We start from the raw sequence: 23619 nt of genomic DNA, 5'->3' as shown, positions 1-23619 counted from the left end.
CATGATCAGATCGGACTCGTTTTATTTTCTTCTCAAGTTAGTTCTCAACTTCAGCCTTATATATTTTAAAGTAGTGCAGAGCCTCATCCTTAGTATTTAACAAATACACATAGCAGAATCTAGTGGAATCATCAATCAACTTCATGAAGTATTTCTTTCCACCTTTAGTCAACACACCATTCATCTCACAGAGATTTGAATGTATGAGCTCTAACGGTGCCAGGTGTCTCTCCTTCATAGGCTTGTGAGGCTTACGAGGTTGCTTAGCTTGGACACACACACACATGGCACTTAGAGCCTTTGGCTAAAGTAAAACTCGGGATTAAGTCCATCTTAGCTAGCCGCGTCATACAACCAAAATTTATGTGACAAAGACGTGAATGCCAAACCTCATATTTGTTCACATTAGAATGAATTTGGTTCATGACTTTATTACAGAAATCCTCTAGGGAAAGGCGGAACAAACCACCATAATCATATCCTTTTACAACAAATAGTCCATACCGAGATACGACTACTTTGTTGGACTCAAATACTAACTTAAACCCTTCTTTACAAAGAAGGGAGCCACCTTCTTGATGGCGGGGACATGTTGCATGTTCTTCAGTTGCACGATCTTTCCCGAAGTAAACTTCAGACCTACCATGCCAACACCATGAACAAAAGCATGCGAGCCATTCCCCATCAGGACGGAACAATCTCATGCGACCTGGTAGGAAGAAAACAAAGACACATCAGCACACACATGAATATTGGCCCCAGTGTCAACCCACCAATTGGTGGACTGATAAACTGAAAGTACGGTAACATATTACCATACCTAGATGCCCCATCATTGTTGCTCAGAGTGACGTTGACAGACTCGAGTCCTGTCCTGGCTTCTTGTACTTGTTTGGGCACTTGTTTGCCCAATGTTCCTCTGAACCACAAGTAAACCAGCCATCTCTCCTTTTGTCTTTCTTCTTACCCTTCTTCTTGAAGGTAGTATTCTACTGGACAGAGTTCTTTCCCTTGAACTTGTGGAAGTTCTTCTGAACCACATTGGTGCTAGAAGAACCCTCCGCCCCCTTCACGTGTGAGTCCTTTGCTCTCAGTTATGCTCAACACTGAGATGACCGATGACATCCTCAACAGAGAATTCATGTCTCAAGTGCTTGAGAGAAGTAGCAAAGTTCCTCCATCCAGGAGGGAGTTTTGCAATAATGTAACCCGCGACAAACTTGTCCGGTAACTCACACTTCAGGAGCTCCGGCTCCTTAGCGATGCACTGTATCTCATGAGCCTAGTCCAATACAGAACAATTATCAACCATCTGGTAATCGTGGAACTGCTCCATAGCATACAGTTCGCTTCCAGCATCGCCGAATTTAACTTCGAGCGCATCCCACAAGGTTTTGGCAACCCGCATATGAATATATGCGTCAACCAACTTGTCTCCAATCACACTCAGAACTGCTCCCACAAAGACTATGGTTGCCTCCCTAAACGCCTTCCCCTGTTGAGGAACAATCGTTTCTGTGAGGGGCACACCACCAACCCAGAACACATTCATCGCTGTGAGCCACAAGGTGGTCCTTGTCTGCCAACGCTTAAAATGCGTCCCGGTAAACTTTTTCGGTTTCAGTGTAGTAGCAAAGCCTTGAATCGAAAAGTGCCTAAAATAAGGTTTTCAGATTATTGGAAATATTAGAACTTTTCCCATTAGACTAATCCACGAGTAAATGGTCAGGCATGCATCTCATGTCGATACCTAAGCATACTAGCCCATATAGTACATAGAATCGAACCATCTATGACCAGAACATATACGGCTAGCATAGGTACGAGTAAATGAGGGATGAACGAATCATACCCTCCGGTTGGTCAGGCCAATGCGGCGGCGGTAGCAGCAGCCTCAGCGTCATCCGTGGCCTTCTTCTTGGCGGCAGCGGCGTTGACCATGGTGTCGATGCAGGGAAAGTAGTGGAAGCAGAGGCAGACGGAGATGGGGACGGATCGGGAGCAGTCGCGTCGAGACGCTCCCCAAAAACCTTATTGCCGTTCTCCCGAGCAGGATCTCGAACAACAGGGTTCCAGAGGCACTTGCTCTCCTGACCAACCGTGCACGCGGTTGTCGGGATGGGATCGCCGGAGGCAGCTCAGAGTGAGGAACAATAGATGACAGCTAGGTTACGCAAGAGGGAGTGAGTGCACTAAACTAGGTCCCATCCCGGCGATCCGTCTTATATAGGCCGTCGTCATGGGCCTGGGCGGAGGCCCACGACCGATTCGACGCACACCCGTGAAGGGAGCCGACGTATCCCGGGAACACAACCAGCTCTTAATTAATCCTGGGTTAATTAATTCTTTCTTGACCGGCAAAAATAAGCTTCGGCTTGGCTCATTCCCGCAACCCGCACGCGTCGTGACGAGGCGGACGGCAGAGGAAGAGGAGCGCGTGTGTACCACTCCTTTTCCCAAGCTCCCAATGGCAAGTGGTAGAGCAGCCCTTATAAAGGGGTCTCAACTCTCCTCAACTAGCAGGTGGTACTAAACTTTCCACCACCTGCCATATACTTACATGAGCCTCAAGATTAATCAGGAATCATTATTCATATGGGCCTAAAGCCCATCTATGATTCAACAGAAACAACCTCTTACAGAAATGTAGGGAAAGGCTGCGTACAATAGACCCAAACTGGTCGGACCCTTCCTCGGACCCTGCGCAAGCGGGAGCTACATGCACCGGGCTGCCCTTTTTTTAAGGCAAAGATTTAACCGCCATCTTTTTCATGATGTATAGTGAATACTTGATTGGGTTGCAATGCATTTATCTTTTGAAATATTCGGTCGATAAAGTTGATCGATGTGAATGCTTGTCAAATTTCCTTGTAGAAGTACCACTGGAAGTTTATTCTTCTAATTAGTGCGTGTTTTTCAGCAGATTGTGATAGGCTTTTCAACAAGTGTCTTTGTTGAGTGTATCCGAGAAAAATCTTGTTTATTTCTTGGTTTGGGATATTCTTCCTGTTTGTATCCTCCAATATTTTGCCTTGCGGTTGTCTACTGGATCATCTCGTTGGCTATAGACCCCACACAAAAAGATTTCTGATATGCCAATTCAGAATGCACTATTTCTTTGAATACTATGAATGCCAAGGAACCTTCTCAGTTCTCATCCTCAGTGTTCTGCGTGAGTTAAGTTCCATCCGTTCAATTTTGTGGCATTATAGTACCTACAATATGATAGTATGTGTCTTGGTTCTTCTCTGATATGATTGTGTGTGTCTTGGTTTTCTCTGATATGATAATGTGTGTCTTGGTTCTTCTCTGATATGATAGTATGTGAGGTTCCTCTCTAACAGAAAAACTCGCTTATACAGGATTCAGGAGCTCTGATTAGAAGGACAATATGTTGTATTAAATGAAGGATGTAGGAAGTCTTGTTTTTTAGTGTACAAAAAAAGATGAAGGATGTAGTAAGTCGTAAGCCAGTGGTGTAGTGATCAAATTGTAGATGCTGACATGTTTTGTATTGAGAGGATCTAGTGTCTACAGGATCAGTGTGCAATGTATTTTTTCTATATGAAATACACATGGATGTTTTCAAAGGAGGTCTACGTACTTCTTTGATTATTATAAAGAATTCAAATATGTTGTTGTTTCTCTGACTCCTTTCAAAAATAAAATATGAAATATTGTGTAATCTGGAAATAAAGAGAAAAGACTCTGAATTTCTCTGTTTCCAATGAAAATTCAGTGAAACCCATTGCAAGCCAAAATAAGATCCAGTATATTAAGAAGTACAGTTCATGCATAAACCAAAATCCATCCAAATAAAATCAGAAATTCTCTGAATTTTTAGTATACCACATACACCACTAGTATGCAAATAACTTAACTGATTCGTCTGAGCTGCAATATATCTCAACTAATCAGGATGACTTCCAGCTCATAAACCTCCAATCTGACCAAAGAATCACCGCCAGCCCCAATATCAATAACCTCTTCTGTCCCGGTGGGATCATCTTTGGAATTCTTCTCTCGTGCAGTAGAGGGGCCATCTTTAGTCTCTTCACATATACACACAGCAGGGTTGGCATAGAATTCGCCTCTTTCCAGCATGACTTCCATGAAATCTCCCATAGATCCTTTTTGAACTACTCGCACCTGCGCCAAGAATTCATCTCATGACATATTTCCCCTGTTTAAAAATAAGTCAGAGTTGTTCAACGTTTTTTATAGCCAATATATCTCATGTGAAAAACAGTTTCATAATTCACAATGAACTAAGATGAAGACGAATACATATAGCGAACAGGGATGTGCAACGAATGGCCATGTTGCAATTATTTTCAGAAGTCATGAGAGACGAGTGTGCCAAAAATGGAGTCAAGTCATCTTTGCTTGGCAATGATCCTTTTGTATGTAAATATGGAAAGGGCGCTTTGAGGGCTTGTATGGAAATATTGAGACGTGAAACTATTTATACATGTAAGTTTTGCATCGCTTGCAAACAGCACCTTGATCTCTCCTCTCCTTTCCTCCGCCCCATAGTAACACCCTAAAAGGCAAGCATATCACTTTCAAATCTTTCCTCTCTCCTCTCCTTTCCTCCACCCCATAGTAACACCCTAAAAGACAAAGCATATCACTTTCAAATCTGCCATAAAGCCATGGAACACATGTTGATCAAAAACAAAAGCATAAAGATGCATGCTGCAATATTTTACAAACAAAATATTATTTCACTTTCTTCTCTCCTTTTGATTAATTAGCCAATTAGCCTTCATAAATTTGGTGCTCCGTTATGTTTAAGATATAAAGATAAGAGAACTCATTGGCTTCGACAGGCAACCAAATAGTAATCACTAAATTGTACTGGCATTAGCTGTACTTGGATAAATAAAATTCATGCTTCATTCCTTCCAAAAGAGTGAAGCGGGGAATATCCTCAAACTAGAAATGTTAAAACAATGTTTCTCAGTGGGAAATATTTAGGGTGCTAATAAAAAACAAGAGATGGCCACAAGCAACATAAGAGAAGAAACTAAATATTGAGACAGAGTCCAGGTCTCTTCTATTTTTCGATGAACTAATAAGTCATATCATGGTATGAAGTGAGTCATGCACAACCATCAGCAATGCTACATTTTCCAATGAAATGACAGTTTTGTCCACAGCTACAAACTGCGCAAGTTGCATGCAGCCTTCTACAAATTACTTACAAATGTACAAGGGTAACTTACTTTTTATCCTTTTTCTAGAATATGCACGAGTGTGCATATCATATATTGCAGAAGAAAAGGGTGAAGAAACCCTCCACAAGGTTTACATATTATTTACAAGGTCCGTGGACCTCCACGCCACATGATAACACTATAAGGGATTACTCGCCGCCTACCCGCCTAGCAATACTACCAAAGGAGTCGGGATCACTCTTCAAGAGTCCCGCCGGCCTCCAAATCCGCTCTTTGCGCTCGATGTTCCGGAGCAGCAGCTGAAGTGACGGTGTTTCTCCATCAAAGACTATCGCATTGCGGTGCTTCCACAGTTCCCATAGGACTAGCGTGGTGATGGTCTTTAGATCTTTGGTGGAAATATGGTTCGCCTTGTTAGCTTAAAAAGACACCACAGCTTCTCTATGACTCTCATACAAGCTAAGCTTCACAACAACTAGCGGTTGGGGCGCCAACTGTGGCGCCGCCTGAGTGGAAGTTGGGCGGTGCCAGGTGGGAGGCGCCCCTTTCACTGTCCTGTTTATACTATCACGTGCATATTAGGCAGCAGTAAGCCAGGATAAACCATGGATTTAGAAGCAGATCAAACTTAGGAAAGTGGCAGCAGGTTATATAGAAGCTACATTACATACGGTGGCTTGTTCAAAAGTAATCAAATTCAGCAAAAAAAAGAACAATCTTAACGTTATGTATATCTAAAAAGGAAGCAAGCGGTATCTTTGTCAAGGTTTAGCAGTGTACACTTTGCCGATGGTGATTCACAAAAGTGTAGGTCCTCTACATGAAGTCTTGCTGATGAAAATGATTACTCGGAGCAAGCGGTCCTAGTTGCACTGCACTTTACAATTTCTTCAGCATCAAATGGAACTGATAGATCAAACTCTTTGAGAGTACACGACAAACTGTTAACCGAGGAGTCAGCAAATGTGGCACTGTGAGGCGCAACTCCATCAACTAAGAATGAGGCAATTCTTATCTAAAATGCAAAATTACAGGCAATATTTAATCAGACAGAAAAGTTGAATATTAGATTTTATTGTTAATGTTGAAGAAGACACACCATAAGAGGCTGGCATGTGATTACTGTTTTTGAAGCAAACAACGGAGGTGATGGAGAAGGAGTTGTCTGAAGACAATAAAGGGAAACCAAAGGAATTCCAGCAGGAAATTCCAAGAATTGATTCCCAAATGGATAAATCGGAAGACAATTGTTTTGATCTGATAATGTAAAATAATAGATTAGGCCCAGAGACGATTTATAACTTGACATGATAGCAGCAGTAGTACAAAAGCGAAGACATAATCAGTATTCACCAAAATCAGGGACCGACAATGTATCAATGTGCACAGAGGACAAGAAAATGTGTTCCTGTAGAAATAATATTCGTACATGAGACCCAGCAAAGTGAGTATCATATCCAAGGTACGTATCTTACCTCAAACAACCCAGCAACATTTATGCAAGAAAAGTTTTTTTAACTGATTATTGGAAAGATATATGGTGCCCTTCCTTAACATGGTTATGCTGGCTGAGCGTTTGACCTGCTCTGTGATGGATGGTGCAGTAGAAGAGAGGCAAGAGCTGCACATCGAGGGCTCTTTGCCTCACTCAACCCTGAGAAGCCGTGAGATTGCCAAAGAGAGCAGCGCAATGGCGGCACTCATTGTACTAATGGCTCCATCCGTGATCAACAACATCAGCATGCTGCAAACCGAATGTGTCAAAACTGAAATGTATGCGTGCCTTACATATGTTTATGTAAGTAGTTTTTCAAGAAGTGCGGTATGTCATACCTGCTGAGAATGTAGAGATGAACTATGATCAGTAGAAGTGCAATATATTTTGTTGCTTATACACAAGTGACTACACCCATGCAACTATCTGGATTGAGGAAACCAACATAGCAGTGCATTTATGCAGGATACCATTGGACTTGAACATCACTAACAACCCAAATCTTCACAGAGAAACCTGCATGAAACATGAACAAGACAGAATATATGGGCATTAGGTAAACGTCAACCTAATCCAGAGATATGTAGTTGTCACCATAGTCTTAGTGTCTTACAAACCCAAAAAGATATTCTATCACCACAAACAGATAAATATTCTTATCTTCCGTAAAACAACTTGTTTCCTTACATTCAGACCGCTACTAATAGTGCAATCCTTTGGTGTCTCAGGATTAGCATCGAAATCCTTCTAATTTCTAGAACTTGCTATTATTTCACTCCAAACGACAGTAAATAAAGGTACCCATGTACAAAAATTCTCTTTATATAAACATCCATCCTACTTCCTTTTTTAAAGAAATTACCATCTACTTAAGAAACAAAGAAATTAGCAAAAAAAGATAGATATGTTTTGAATCTATCAAATTATCTTCTATGACAATGAGAAAAGCTCTTCAATTAACATACTTGCTAGAATGTAGAGATGAACTGTAGTCAGTGGAAATGCAATATAACTTTTTGCCTGTATAAGCAAAGAGCAACCCAGAGAAGTGCCCAATCCTAGCTTGTCAAGCCAACAAACATTTTCCATGCAGAGTCCCAATCCAACAATCTGGAGCCTTTCCCCTTTTCTGCTTTCACCATATCTCCCACTTAGCACAAGCCTTCAACCTGATGCTTCCACAACATGCCTCCCTGAAGTGGTCCGGACACGCATATGATGATGCACAAGAAGTTATATAAGGTTGTTTTTGTTTTAGTACTTATGCCGGCATTCCAAATAGAATTTAGCAGTGCCAAGAATGACTACTACTGAACTGCACTAATAATAATCCAGAGACACCAAAACGAAGATACATAAGCGGACGTAATTAAGCAACTAAGGACCTTGGAATTAAGGTCGTATGAGGATGTCAGCACAGAACAACACAAATATTAGTTTCTCAACTCCTTGAATTTCAGGTGACGCGTGAAAAGTTTACTGAAAATCAGCCATCTATTTTCCATGTTGTTTTGCACCACAACCTACAGGTACCGATAACATAGATATATGGCATTGTATCAGATCAGATGGAACCTAACAACCAAGCAAACCAGCTAATGATCAATAAGAAAGTGAAACCATATGAGATGAATTTCAGAAAAGCGTAATACTATCATTCATGTCACCAAAGAAAATAGTACCTTCAAGTTGGCCTGATTTAAAAGATGAACTTCCGCATGTGCTCTTGGTATTTGTACAGATTGTTCCCAACCACTGAGACAACATCGCAGATGAAAGGGATCACAATGTGTGCCAATTTATTAGATAATCAAACTTCTAGGCTCTACACACAATTTTGGCTTCACAACCAGGCAAGAAAACCAAACCATGCATCAATCTCCGCAAAATTCTCATCAAACGCACCAGAACTTGCCACAACAGCTTTAGCCAAAGTGTACGCTTGCTCACAGATGATATTAACTTGTAAATGCAACATGATATGAAGCAGTAGTTGCAAATGCTTGTACATTGATTCTGGAACTCTCTCTGGGTCCCAATGTCCCTCACATTGCTCTAAATACTCAACTAAAAGGGACAATAAGCAGTGCTCCTCATCCTTGGATATATCCAACAGATTAGGTGGCATAACCGTAAAGAAGTCAAGTGACCCATCAAATGAGTTGGGCATTATCCTCTGAAAGAAAAATTGAAGATAATGAATAGAATTAAATTAGATTGTCAAGGCTACAAGTTGCATTAAGATACTTATACGAATATAAAGTATAAACATCACACAAGTACAGGCTCTTTCATCGAACACCTTGTAGGCCCTTAAACAAAAAGGAGATTTTCTTTCAGACTAGAGAGAGAGAGAGAGAGAGAGAGAGAGGCTCCCATCTCTTTGCTTGGCATTGGCTCCCTTCTAGTGGGAGCACTGGCCATTCGGGTGGCATCCTTTTAGGGGTGAAGGATGCCACCTTCGAGGTAGGTAGCATGGATCGAGGCCAGTTCTTTGTTAGCATGGAACTCTTCGAGCGGGCGCTTAACTTCAAGTGGGAGGTCATCATCGTCTACAGCCCTGCTGACCACAGTAGGTCGGCCTCCTTCCTCGAGGAGCTCCACCGGAAGGTCTCGGCGGCCTCGCTTCCGGTGGTGGTTGGCGGCAACTTTAACCTCCTCCGGTTCGTGGAGGACAAGAGCAACTCGAACGTTAACTTGGCGCGGATGCAGATGTTTAATGACTGCATTGCTGACCTCGGTCTCCGTGAGATAGATAGGATTGGTGCCAGATTTACCTGGACCAATCGCCAGGCCTCCCCACCTAGTCCATCCTGGACCGGGTCCTAGTTTCCCCGGAATGGGACCTCCGCTGCTCCCTTGCTTCCCTCCGGGCCATCACCCGGATTGGCTCCGACCACGTCCCCCTCCTCCTGTCCTCCGCCGACGAGCGACCACCGTCCCCCCCCCCCCCCCCCGGTTCCGGTTTGAGACTTTCTGGCTGTCCCAGACTGGATTCGTGGAGGCGGTCGCTGCGCGCTGGGTGGAGGCTCGGGCCCACCCCCATCCCCGCCCCCCCTTGCCCATAGACTCATGGCACTTCTGTGCCAAGCTGGGCCGGCAGTTCATGAAGGATTGGGGTGCCAACCTGGGGCGTGACCTCCACGAGCGCAAGCAGGCCCTCCTAACTGCCATTAACTTGGCGCGGATGCAGATGTTTAATGACTGCATTGCTGACCTCGGTCTCCGTGAGATAGATAGGATTGGTGCCAGATTTTACCTGGACCAATCGCCAGGCCTCCCCGACCTAGTCCATCCTGGACCGGGTCCTAGTTTCCCCGGAATGGGACCTCCGCTGCTCCCTTGCTTCCCTCCGGGCCATCACCCGGATTGGCTTCGACCACGTCCCCCTCCTCCTATCCTCCGCCGACGAGCGACCACCGTCCCCTCCCCCCCCCCCCCCCGGTTCCGGTTTGAGACTTTCTGGCTGTCCCAGACTGGATTTGTGGAGGCGGTCGCTGCGCGCTGGGTGGAGGCTCGGGCCCACCCCCATCCCCGCCCCCCCTTGCCCATAGACTCATGGCACTTCTGTGTCAAGCGGGGCCGGCAGTTCATGAAGGGTTGGGGTGCCAACCTGGGGCGTGACCTCCGCGAGCGCAAGCAGGCCCTCCTAACTGCCATCCAGGCATTAGACCTGCATGCCGACGCGACCGGCCTCTCTCCTGACGAGTGGCTGTCCCGGTACGACTTGGAAGACCAACTCTCCGTCATCTACTCCGATGAGGAGGCTTATTGGCGCCTTCATGGCGCACAGAAATGGGTGTTGAAGGGCGATGTGAACACGGCATACTTTCAGGCCATTGCGAATGGCCGTCGTAGACGCAACACCATCCCCCTCCTCTGGGATGGTCCGACTCTCCTTCAGTCCTCCCGTGACATCCAGGCCCATGTTGATGGGTTTTATAGGGCCCTGTTCTCCGCTGCTCCTAGGAGCGGCCTCTCTTTGGCTCCAGATTGCTGGACCGGCCCCCAGCTGGTCTCCGTCGCTGAGAACGTGGCCCTCACGGCCCCCTTCTCCGAGAGCGAGGTTTGGGCCGCCATTAAAGGCATGAACCCTACCTCGGCGCCGGGACCTGATGGCCTTCCGGTCAAATTCTTCCGGACCTTCTGGAATGTGATTAAACCTGAGATCATGGCCATCTTCGACGAGTTCTACGTTGGGTCCATCGACCTCGGACGCCTCAACTATGGGATCATCTCGCTCATCCCCAAGGTCCCTGGGGCTTCCGACATTCGCCAGTTCCGCCCGATCACGGTCATCAACGTGATTTTTCGGATTCTGGCGAAAGGGTTCGCCAATAGGGTGACCCTGCTAGCGGACCGCATTACTCACCCCAACCAGCCCGCCTTTATCCAAGGCCGGTATATCCTGGATGGGGTGCTAGTTCTTCACGAAGTCCTTTATGAGGTTCGCTCCAAGCACCTTAAGGCGGTGTTCCTGAAGATCGATTTTCATAAAGCCTATGTCACGGTTAGTTGGCCCTTCCTTTGGGAAGTTCTGCTCCGAAAAGGTTTTGACGACCGTTGGGTCTCTAGAGTGATGCTGATGGTTTCCTGCAGTCGCACTACTGTGAACATCAATGGTGAGATCAGCCCTTACTTCCCCACCTCCTGTGGAGTTAGGCAAGGCGACCCCTTCTCCCCATTCTTGTTCAATCTCGTGGTGGATGCGCTTGCCGCCATTCTGGATAAGGCTAAGGCCGCGGGCCATATTCGTGGGATCACCCCCCACCTGGCCGGCGGATCTGGGATCTCCCTCCTCCAGTATGCCGACGACACCATCATCATGGTCGAAGACTCTGATGCGAACATCTCTAACCTTAAGTTCCTCCTCCTCTGCCTCCAACAAATGGCTGGCCTCAAGATCAACTTTGACAAGAGTGAGTGATGGTGATGGGCTTCTCTCCCGCTGAATCCCTGCTCATTGCCAACCGGCTCAACTGCCGCCTGGGCTCCTTCCCCACGACCTACCTGGGAATGCCCATTAGTGACACTCGGCTCACAGTCACTGACCTTCGTCCGACTGTTGCCAAGTTACAAACGCGCATCGAGCCTTGGCAGGGTAGGTGGCTGTCTAAGGCGGCTCGGACGATCCTCATCAACTCCCTCTCCAGCCTCCTCTTATTCCTCATGAGCTTCTACAGCCTGCACGAGACACTCCACCATGAAATAGCCAAGGTCCAGTCCCGCTTCTACTGGGCTGGCGACAATAATAAACAGAAGTACCATATGGTCAGCTGGCCTGACATTTGCAAACCACGGGAACAAGGTGCCTCGGTACCATGTTGCTCTAAACGCATGAATGTTGCTCTCCTATCCCGCTGGCTTTGGCACATCTCGCAAGGGCACGGTGGCCTCTGGTTAGACATCATCCGGAACAAGTACCTGCATGGTCAACCCCTTGCCTTCTGCCAGCGCTCTAGCGGCTCTCAATTCTGGCAGTCGGTTGTCCAACTACTCCCAGTCCTCCGCATCAGGACCTCCATCTCGGTTGGATCTGGGGCTGCTACGCTGTTCTGGTGGGCCGGCGACTCCCCCTTCGCGGCTCGCTTCCCCGACCTCTTCTCCATCGCTGTTGAACCCATGATCTCCATTGAGAGGGCCCTTATTGACTTAGGGCGCCTCGCGTTCCGTAGGCCATTTGGGCCTCCGGATACCGCCGCCTGGCAGGAATTGCTTGATTGTGTTGCTCTCCATGAGCCGATGGTGGACGTTGGCCCGGATCAAGTGAGATGGCGCCTTGATCCTTCGGGCCAATTCTCCACCAAGTCCTTATACCAAGTCATCGCCCCCTCCTCCGCTCCCCCCCCTTACGGCGGTGTGGTCCATTCGCCTTCCATTGAAGATTCAGATCTTCATGTGGCAGTGGATTCGCGGTCGGACCCCGTCTGGGGTCGAGGTCCTCAAACGCAATAGCCCGGGCCCTGGCTTATGCCCTCTTTGTGGGGTCCCCGAAGACTCGAATCACATCTTCTTCTCCTATGTGTCAGCTCAATTTGTCTGGAGCTGCTTTAGGGAGGTGGTGGGTGGGAATTGGTGCCATACCAACTTCCCCGACCTATTCACTGAACTCCAAAACTCCCCCTTGTCCTCGCGCCACATTAGGTGGCTTGAGATTGGGGCGATCGCTTGGATCCTCTGGACGATTCGCAACAAGCTTGTGATTCAGCGCACTCCTCTTCGACGGGCTACTGACGCTCTTTTCAAACTGTCTGGTTACTTGCAGCTTTGGCGGCCGCTTAGCCGCCCTCAGGATCGGGACGCCATCTCCGCCTTCATCGCCGACCTTCGCTCGATGGCCGTCCGTCTCTCGCCGCCGCCACCCCCGGAGCCTGACTAGTCGTCTCCTGCGCTCCGGCGCGCGCGTTTTTTCCTTTCTTTTGGGCTTGTTGAGCTGTGCCCTCAGCAGAACCTTTTGTACTTCCTGTTGTGTGACTTGGGTGTGTGTGTGAACTAGTCCATGTTTGTGCGCTCTTTGACGGTTTGCTTTATTTATAAAGCGGGGCGAAAGCCTTTTTCGGTAGAGAGAGAGAGAGAGGCAGGGACGGGGGGTCAAAATAGGAAGACCGGACAGATTCAAACTCACCTTCTCCCGCTTGGCGTCGGCGCCACGTGAGCCAGAGTGGAGGTCGACATAGATGACGAGCTCGCGCATGGCATAGTCGGTGGCTTCGAATTGAAGGGGCCATTCATCTTGGGGGGTAGTCCGTCACCGCGGGAACGAGGGCAAGGTCGCAACAGCAGGCCTCATCTGTGGCGCCGACCCGAAGGCGAACCAGTCGCGGAACAACATCACGACCACCATGCTAGCCGTGCCCGTGCACCGCCCCTCCTAGGGCGGTTGCCTCCTCCGAGGATGGAATAAATCCGAGGGGACCCTCCTGCCAATGGCCATGAATGGGGAGAACCAGATCGCGGGAAGAAGAGGCTCCCCATCGACCATCTCCGCCGCCGACACCCCCGCTCCTGCCACGGGGCCGAGACGTGCGCCGTCCGCACCGGATCCCCTCCACCCGATGTCCTTGTGGCGACTGAGGCGCAACGATGGGCCGCCGACACCTCCCGCTCCTGCTACAGGGCCGAGACGTGCGCCGTCCGCACTGGATCCCCTCCACCCGATGTCCTTGTGGCTATTGAGGCACAACGACGGGCCCGTGCTCTTTCTCAAGAGGAAGGGATGACGAGCAAGGCTGGAGCTCGGCTAGGAGAGAGGAACAGGGAGGAGAAGGGGCGGAGGCGACGAGAGGAAGGATATGGGGTTTGCTTCATGAGGAAGGGATGATGAGAGAGACAGAAGAGGAGGGATATGGGGTTTGCTTCTTGAGGAAGGGATGATGAACAAAAACGTGTCCAGGTAACACCTCCCTCAGCGAGCGCCCTTTCCTTCTCCTTTTATTTTTCTCCCATCGACACCTCCTGCCCAACCCACGCGCTCGCTCGAGCCCTGCCAACGTGGACACCACGAGCAATCACTCCTTCCGTGTACGTTAATGTGTTTGATTTCTCCAACATGAACGTATTACCCAAGTGGTACTTCTTTCCCGTTTCAAATACTCCGTGCGTTCTCTTAATGGTTTTCTGTGCCAACAGTACCTTTTCTAGAGAATGTCAATAAATTTTAAAATCCATTTCGCCGGCCAGATTTTCACTTGTTTAGTGACTTCATTCTTCACTTGACGCTTTTGAAGATCTCCACACAAATTAACATGCGATTGATAACTATGTCTGATTCTAGGTTGCCATGTTCTACATATATGGTAAAATAAATAAAAATTGGATTGTTATTTAAAGAGTCTGTACTCGTCAAACATTGTTAATTGCTCATGGCAACGCACATGCATTATGTGCTAGGTAAAACTAAAACTCAAATAACCACCATTCCACATACCACACTAAATAATTCTCCAAATATAATTAAGTTCTACAAACATCGCAGTTAACTTAGTTTCCAGCAAAACAGTACCAATAGAAAGGGCCATCAGGCGTATGGTTTCCCTTAATAACTTAGACAAGGACTCCTCAAGGGCCATCAGGCGTATATGATTTTCCTTGCTAACTTAGGTTTCAAAGACTCCTCATACATCATTTTGTCTATCCAGTCGCTCACGCTCCCTGGACTATCCTTCATCAATTTCTGCACCATCGCTCGATCCCTAGCAGTCTCATTGATAAATATAGTAAAATCAACATCCCAGGCAGGATCAAAATAGATGGAGTCTTCGTCTTCGATCGTACAATCAAGCAAAGTACCGATCTGCCCATATCGAATAAGTTCTTTGTTGTTCACTGCACTTTCTCCACGAGCCATACCTTCAAATTCTGCGTCACGCCCAATGTATGGTTCTGAAGATGGATGAATGATCTTGATCCCCTTTTGCTCACAATGATAGCAGCGACCTTCTCTCAAAGCAAAGGGAAAAAAATGAATATCAGCTTCACAGTCATCACATCAAGGCTCACAAGTAACAATGGCAATAAGCATCAACTTGAAGATACAATTATATCAGAATATGCCAGTGTTTAAGAACCTAGGCCATGCAGGCACAACAACATTAAGAATGGATTGCCCAACCTTGATGTTTTAGTATATAGAATCTTGGTTGGCATACTATTGAAGTAAGATAATCCTTGAGGTTTTAGAGCATCTCCAGCCGCGCCCCCAACAGGCCGCCCAGGGCGCCTTTTTTCGCGCCGGCGCCGAACAAACCCCCCAATTGCGGCCCCAAGACGCCGAAATCCGCCGGCTCGGCCCGTTTTGCGGCCCGGCGATCGCAGGCCGAACCCAGCGCACTGGGGGGGGGGGGGTGGGGCGCTCGGGGGCTCCGGCGAAAGGGGAAAACATGCCCGGGCCACACTGTCATGCAAAAACTCAAGGCAAGTCGTCCAGATTCGCCCCCCACCCCCACGTGCTCGACCACCACCCTGCCGATCCCGGCGCCGCCCACCACCCAGCACTGCTAGATAGGCCATTCCCCGCCGGAAAAGAGAAAAGGTTTCGCCGCGGCAGCCTTTCCACCACCATCTGGGCGAGTTTTCCGGCGCTCCGCCGCGCAGGGCGGTATACCGGCGGCTGTGCGCCCACCACGCCCGCCAGGTGTTTGGCGATTTGTCTGCCCGGCAATGGACTCGGACGACGAGGAGGCGCTCGCCGCGCTGCCGGAGGAGGAAGCCGATGCCGACGTCCAAGGAGAGGAACATCTCATGATCCTCGCCGGCCTGCTCGCGAGCAAAGAAAAGCCGCGGCGAGGTGGCTCGGCGCCGGGGCGGCTGAAAGCAAAGAACTGGCATCGTCTGGAAGGCTATTGCATGCTCTACTCCGACTACTTCGCCGACGCTCCACTGCATAGCGACAAAGTACTTTGGCGTCGTTACCGGATGAGCCGAAAGCTTTTCCTCAGGATTGTTAATTCCATCCGGGAGTTCGACAGCTACTTCAAGTGCAAGAAGGATTGCACCGGCAAACTTGGATTCACCTCAATCCAGAAGTGCACAACAGCTATGAGGATGCTTGCATACGGAGCTCCCGGTGATTCACTCGACGACTATGGGCGCATGGCCGAGTCCACGACTATTGAGTGTTTCTACAAGTTCTGCAAGACGGTGGTGGCAGTGTTTGGACCACAATACTTGCGATCACCCAATGCCAAAGACACTGCTCGGATCCTAGCACAGAATGCAGCAAGAGGATTTCCTCAGATGCTTGGAAGCATCGACTGCATGCATTGGAAATGGAAGAATTGTCCATTTGCTTGGCAGGGGATGTACAAAGGCGCTAAAGGCGGTTGCAGTGTGGTACTTGAGGCAGTGGCACACAGGACCTCTGGATTTGGCACTCCTTTGGTATGCCAGGAACTCACAATGACATCAATATGCTGCAGTGCTCCCCTGTCTTTGCCAAGCTTGTTGAAGGTCATTCTCCGCCAGTGAACTTCGAGGACAACGGGCGGCACTACAACAAGGGGTACTACCTAGCTGATGGCATCTATCCAAGATGGTCTACATTTGTGAAGACTATCTCAAACGCTGTGCCAGAAAGAAGTCCCACTTTGCGAAGGTTCAGGAGGCTTGCAGGAAGGATGTTGAGCGAGCATTTGGTGTGCTCCAATCTCGATTTGCTGTTGTCCGATGCCCTACTCAGACCTGGTCGAAAGATCAAATGTGGGAGATCATGACTTGCTGTGTCATCTTGCACAACATGATCATTGAGAGCGAGCAGGAAGAGACATTGTTTGACACTGAACCATATTACAGGCAGGGTCCTCTTGCGCAAGTTGATCACGAGCTACCGGCAACCTGTACTGCCTTCCTCAATATGCGTCAGGAGATCCAAAACCCACAGGTGCATCAACAACTGCAGCAGGATCTGGTGGAGCACCTATGGAGGCTCAAGGGCAACGCCTAGCTCGACGTGTGATGAAATATGAGTTTTTATTGTTGAACTTTATAATTTGTATTGAACTATTTGTTGTTGAATTATTTGTTGAACTATTTGATTTCTATTGATTTTCTGTGATGAACTATGTGATAAAAAAATTACTTCTGTTGTATTTGCGCCGAACCACGGCGAATATGGGCCGATTTGTGCCGATATCGGGCCGATTTTTCGCCGAAAATGGGCCGAAAAGCGAGCACATTTGGGCCGATATCGGCGCCTGGGGGCGGCGACTGGGAACCCAATCGCCCCCAGAGCCGATTTTAGCGTCGGCTCACCCCCAAGCGGCGATTTTTATGCCTCCTGGGGGGGGGGGGGGGGACGGCTGGGGATGCTCTTAGTCTATGTGGATTGCCAACCTTCTATGTCAATTCAGAGTTTTGGCTCTACTGGTTGGTGCATTAAAAATAATATGGTATCAAAGCTAAGAGGTCTTGGGTTCAAGACACAGCTTCATAAATAGAAAATTTCCTTGCCCTCTTTCTATCTATGTTTAGGCCTTATTTAGCCGCACAATGAGGGGGTGTTCAAATATATGTGGATTGCCCAACCTTTTGCATCGATTCAGAGTTTTGGTTCTATTGGTTGGTGCCTGAAACTTAATACTTGACATGTCAGATGGAGTGTGCATGGGCTATTGCATTATGTAAAACCTTTAACGAATAAACCTGAAGAATACCAAAAGGGGGGAGACATGTTCAGACATTAGCCAGGTTTGTAGGAAGTGTGAAGAATCAACAAGAGGTGGATGATGAGAGGGGGAGGAGAAGATATTACAACAGATATACAACAGACGATCACAGGATATAAAAAATCTACAATGAAGTACACACATAAATTGAAGTGCAAACTCATAGTTCTACACCAGGTAAAAAATGTGGGTTTTTTTGTTTGAAACATTTGAGTACGTAAAAATTAAGGTTTGAACTCCTTAAAAATCGACCATGTTATATGTCAAAACGTCCAGGAAACATTATTCTACATGTGGGACATCCCCTGCTAATAGCATGTCCGAAGTTCAATACAAGTTGAAAATATGATCGCACTAAACTCCATAACAGCATCCATCAAACTAGTTCGAGAATTATTATGGGCTTTAAGATAAACATCTACAAAACTCAGTTCAAATGCTGTGGAAGCAAGCTGGATAACTAGGTATTTACTGCAAACACATGGATATTCAACAGGAGGAGAATAAGCTAAATTACTAGTTCATTGTATAGTTTGTAAAATACATTTGTTCTGATTAGTTGCATAGTCCACAGCACTGCAAATATCATTTAAAAGGATTATAAATTCATATGTGAATGGTAAAGTTGATAGCCCCTACTAAGTAGTCATGAAAGGAAAACTGATACATGCAGATATGACTTTTTCACAGAGCATACCAGCATCTTTTGATAGATCAAATATAGGACAGCACAAAAATGCCACACTTTCCATGTCTTCATCCCTATTGTTAAACTGGATGAAGAAGAGCGTTGGAACTTGATCAACGTTCTGGGAACCTCTTCGTCTTGCCCAGACATTCATGTGAGCAAATGGGTATTTGTAGCTGTGCGGGCAGTAGCATGCGCCATGCTCAGGTATTGTAGAATTCACATCACAGATAAAATGAAGCTCGTATTCCTGTCCCTATAATCAGGCAAAGAAAGATAAAATCAACAATGGTGACTGGAAGAGCAAGTGGTAGCGCTTAAAAGAAAGTTACTAAACAGAAAATAAACTTGCCGTCTTTTTTGCATATCTGTGTAATGCAGCTTCAGCTTTTTTGACAATTGTACTCTGGCAAGCCTTAAAGTTATCCTGGTGCTCAGATATAATCTTGGAGGCATTCTCGCTCAATTTCTCAACCGGCTCCAAAGATTTGGCAGGCGGTAATGTTTGTGAAAAAGTTCTAGATATCGCACAAACATCACTGGAAGAGAGGACCTGCTTAATCTCAAGTGTTGACTGAAGGGTTTTCCCTACCTGTGGCATCAGTGTCATTGCAAATTCTACGAGTGCAGTAGGGCTGGGATGACGTGCTGTGCGAGCTGCTGTATCATACGCAAAAGATTCAGAAAAAGGGATGTGTCCATCGTGACCTTGTTCTTTTGCTGTTTCATCAATGACCCGATCAATTCTGGCGTTGCAGAGAAGCAGGCACTTCATAGCTTCATATACAGAATAAGCAGGGAAGCAGGCACAGATGTAGCCAACAAGACCACATAGGGAGAGGAACTCGGTGCGCGCGAGGCTCTTTGTGCAGATCATTTCAACCTCAAACTCTTGACTTGGAGGAAACATGGTGTCATACCAAATGGTGTTGAGGATGATGTTGGTCACAGGATCGAAAGGACCGTAGCAGTGGCCAGCCTTAAGGAGACCACGGTGGTGGCGTGAGCACAAGTCATTCTTTGGTATGCAGGAAATCGCCTTGAGGTAGAACAGATGGATTCGATCAAGAAGCACCATCTTGAGAGAGATTTCTAGCCCAAGCTCAACCAGAATAGTCTTCCTTTTTCTGCGTTGCATCTTTGAAACTGCGTGATGTACATGATTCAATTGGTTTATCGTATCCTTGCTGGAGGTGAATAACTTGGAGAGTTCCATTATATTGGAATAGCTGATGCAGTCCTGTGTCGCTAGAAGGTTGGAGGCCTTGTCCACACAGGAAGCCAGCGAGAAGGATCGAGACACCAATATGGCGACAGTGGGATGCAACGCGGAGATGGCAGCACATTGCAGAGCTATTTTTGCAGTAGGGACGTGGATGGTGAAGGTGTGGATGTCACGATCTTCGTGGATGAGACGCACAGCGACGAGAAGGTCGGCTTCTGACAAACGCAGGTAGCGGAGGGCATCACAGGTGGTAAGGTAGCGGAAGTAGGAGGTGAGGAAAGTAACGAGGCCGGCAAGAGATCGGGCAGCAATGCTGCTGTTCCGGAGTGTGGTGAACCGGGGTACGAGTAAGATGTCTTTGCTAGACTCTGTGATGATCTTGGAGATGGCCGTGTCCCTCAGTCCCTGCGAATGCTTCTTTTCCTTCCCCTTCTTTGTGTTGGTGTAGCTGCCGGCCCGTGATCTCTTCCTCTTCCTACTCTTTTGTAGCTCTTGGGAGACGGTGTTGGCGATGATGTTGGAGACGGGGTCGAGGAAACCGAAGCTGAAGCCGGCCTCGAGGAGGCTCGGGATCAGCTTGGGCGGTAGTCGATGGAGCGCCTTCTTGTAGTAATCGTGGAGGTGATCCAGCGCCGCGGACTGGTTGTCTTTGGCGTCTTTCCGGTCGACACCATCGATCATCAGGCGACGGCGGAAGATTTCGCTCGCCGTGGACTCTCTCGCCATCTCGTTCTGGGTGGGGAACGCCGTCGGCGGCGCGTTTGAGATCGGGAAGGGGAAAGGCTAGGGTTTCATGGGGTGGGTACTCTTACTATTTAGTAAGTGGTGAATTAGTGTGCATCCACCCGGTAACCATTTTAGGGCCTCTTTGATTCAAAGGATTTTCATAGGATTTTTGAAGGATAAGAATCCTTCGGAATTTTTCCTGCGTTGATTGTTTGATTCGCAGGATTGAATCCCATAGGATTTTTTCCTATGGATTCATTTGAACTACATTTCATAGGAATTGTAGCATCCACTCCAACCTCTTGGAAGAAATCCTTTTTTTTCCTGTGATACAATCAAACAAACTCAAATCCTATAGGAATTCAATGAACATGTCATTTCAATCCTACGTTTTTCCTATTCTTGTGTTTTTGCAATCCCGCGAATCAAAGAGGCCCTTAGTGTTGTTACTATATTTACCATGAATTTTACTAGCAGAATCATACGTGAGGCTGCGCATATGTGCATGCTGATGATAACCATTTTAATCATGTTACTTCCTTCGTTTAGGTGTATAAATTATTTTACGAAAACCAAATAATTTCAAAACACTTAAGCGTGGTGCATTAACTTTCATCTTGTTTTTTGTTTTTGAGATATCAACCAATAAAAGATATGAAGTGTGTATTTCTACTCGTAATGAACGAGTTGGTGAATCGTCTTCGCGGTTTATTTTTGTTGGGTTTTTTTTTCGTCTCTCCTCCCACCCTTGTCCACGGTTTATTTTTGCTGGGTTTTTTCGTCTCTCCTCCCACCACCCCCTCCCACCCTGGTCCATCAGTTTATTTTTCTCTCCATTCTTTATTACAACCAGAACTTTCCTAACATATAATAAATCACGAATCTGACTTTCTTAAATTATGCAAATCAATCGATTCATTTTATTGGTTCAATTTGTCTTAGGAAACAAATAACAGATTTTCAGGAAACAAATAATACATTTTAATCTAACTTTCCTAACTTAGTGAAATTTGTTTTATAAAACAAATAACAGACACGTCACAACTTTCCTCCCAATAAATAGTTTCTTAACATTTGCAAAATTTCCTAATCAGACACGTCACAAATGGGCAGGTACCGATATCACATTACCAAACAATAAAACCTCATTTGCATAAAAATCAGTTCAAAAATCTTAACTTTCCTAAATTTTTACCTTTTCTCTACTCCTAATGGACGAGTTGGTGAATCGTCTTCGCGGTTTATTTTTCCTGATTTTTTCGTCTCTCCTCCCACCACCCCCTCCCACCCTTCTCCGTGGTTTATTTTCGCTGGGTTTTTTCGTCTCACCTCCCACCACCCCTCCCACCCTGGTCCATCGGTTTATTTTTCTCTCCACTCTTTATTACAACCAGAACTTTCCTAACATATAACAAATCACGGATCTGACTTCCTTAAATTATGCAAATCAATCGATTCCTTTTATCGGTTCAATTTGTCTTAGGAAACAAATAATACATTTTCAGGAAACAAATAATACATTTTAATCTAACTTTCTTAAATTATGCAAATCAATCGATTCCTTTTATTGGTTCAATTTATCTTAGGAAACAAATAACAGATTTTCAGGAAACAAATAATACATTTTAATCTAACTTTCCTAACTTATCTAAATCAATCGATTTCTCTTATTAGTGAAATTTGTTTTAGGAAACAAATAGCAGACACGTCACAACTTTCCTCCCAATAAATAGTTTCTTAACATTTGCAAACTTTCCTAATCAGACACGTCACAAATGGGCAGGTACTGATATCACATTACCAAACAATAAAACCCCATTTGCATAGAAATCAGTTCAAAAATCCTAACTTTCCTAAAGTTTTACCTTTCCTTGATAACAACCAATATTCCCTATGTTTTCCACCTATTGAAGGAAATCACCCCTCCATCGATAATAGCATTTTTTTGAACTGAGATCTCCGGGTTATGATTTTTTTTGCGATTCTTTCCAATTTTGACCTCTCCTTCCACTCTGGCTCCTTCTCGCATAAACACCTCCACCACAGCCAGGTGACACCGTCCCAGACCTCCTGCCTCTCCACACCTTCTCCGCCACCTCCTTCTCGTACTCCATTAACAATCCCTCCGCCACATTTGTCCACGACGGTGTCGAGGGCATGGCGCAGCAGCGTACCAGCGATAGTGCAACGCATAGCAGCAGGAAGCAACACGCAGCAGGCGAGGCGAGCGGGCGACGGTGGAGGACAGAGATGCGGCCGGCCTGGCTGAGGGGCGGACGATAGAAGATGGCCACGACTGGAGGCGGCGCGAGGCAGGGGCGTGACAGCGGGGTGAGCGAAGGGATAGGCAGCAGCTGACGGGGCGAGCGCAGCCAGCGAGAGTGTGGCGCGCGGCTAGGGTGTGTGTCGCGCGGGGCACAGTGGTACGGTGGCTGCGGCGAGCGCGACAACAGCGACGGGCGCTACCGATGTGGTGTAGCACGGGCGTGGGCATGGAGAGGGAGTGACCCCGCGGGCGCGGAAGAAGAGCGGCATGCTCGGGCATGGGCGTGCATAGGAGCGGGCATGTGCCACGGGGTCAATCCGAGGAGCTCGGTGGCTACCCTGCAATGGCCATGGCAGATGGCGGTTCTCGGCCACGGCGAAATACCTAACGAGAGCAAACGAGAGGGGAAACAGGGAAAGGCAAGAGGAGATCATGGCGGTGTCAATGGCGCCCTAGGGGAAGACATGGGAGCTCGGGGTGACACGGATCGAACGGCAATGTCACGGTGGCCCATGGTTGAGGAAGACGGCAACGACATTGATGCCGGGGTGCTGGACTTGATCTCGTTGGCGCAGACGAAGTAGCGAAGGCGTTCGGAGCTCCTCGACAAGCTCCTAGCCCGCAGGGAGGGCAGTGGCCATGTGGACAGGGTCGTTCATGGTGGTCGTGGCGTCTGACTTCGTCCAGATCGACGGGATCGATCGAGCGAGGAGGAGAAGTGGATTTGGGAGGGGGCGTCGAGGAGGAGTGAGGCCATGGGGGCAGGGAAGGAAGGGCGTCACCCTTATCCATTCCCCTTTGATGCCAGCGAGGTGGTCAGGCGAGAGCCCGGCTCTGTAGCAACGCAGCTCGGGGAACAGGAGAAGACGACCGCGCG

At 47.3% G+C, this 23619-nt stretch overlaps 2 protein-coding genes across 29 annotated transcripts; both read right to left on the bottom strand.

The window, feature by feature from the left end:
• Positions 1 to 3693: 3693 nt before the first annotated feature.
• LOC123045990 (uncharacterized) lies at positions 3694 to 14077 on the bottom strand. Of its 28 annotated transcripts, none has more exons than XR_006421886.1 (5): positions 13301 to 14077; positions 10819 to 10821; positions 8358 to 8430; positions 7014 to 7868; positions 3694 to 6924 (listed from the first exon to the last, which is right to left on the bottom strand). XR_006421886.1 is itself a non-coding variant. In XM_044469257.1 (3 exons), the coding sequence occupies exons 1-3, from the start codon at positions 13367 to 13369 to the stop codon at positions 8519 to 8521; spliced, it is 405 nt and encodes a 134-aa protein (XP_044325192.1). In that variant the 5' UTR covers positions 13370 to 14076; the 3' UTR covers positions 7069 to 8518. The 28 variants fall into 28 exon arrangements, 1 of the variants encoding a protein (XP_044325192.1); XR_006421894.1 differs by having other exon boundaries at positions 7014 to 7191; positions 13301 to 14076; XR_006421899.1 differs by lacking the exon at positions 10819 to 10821 and having other exon boundaries at positions 3694 to 6195; positions 6280 to 6437; positions 6656 to 6924; positions 7014 to 8851; positions 13301 to 14076.
• Positions 14078 to 14572: 495 nt separating this feature from the next.
• LOC123045981 (uncharacterized) lies at positions 14573 to 20578 on the bottom strand. The gene is made up of 3 exons (XM_044469247.1): positions 18878 to 20578; positions 18535 to 18781; positions 14573 to 15111 (listed from the first exon to the last, which is right to left on the bottom strand). Exons 1-3 carry the CDS (start codon positions 20474 to 20476, stop codon positions 14744 to 14746), a joined length of 2214 nt encoding a protein of 737 aa, XP_044325182.1. The 5' UTR covers positions 20477 to 20578; the 3' UTR covers positions 14573 to 14743.
• Between the last annotated feature and the right edge of the window lie 3041 nt (positions 20579 to 23619).

The sequence above is a fragment of the Triticum aestivum genome, chromosome 1A, assembly GCF_018294505.1.
Source record: "Triticum aestivum cultivar Chinese Spring chromosome 1A, IWGSC CS RefSeq v2.1, whole genome shotgun sequence".
NCBI classification, from domain to species: Eukaryota; Viridiplantae; Streptophyta; class Magnoliopsida; order Poales; family Poaceae; genus Triticum; species Triticum aestivum.
This window is presented reverse-complemented; position numbering and strand designations above follow the sequence as displayed.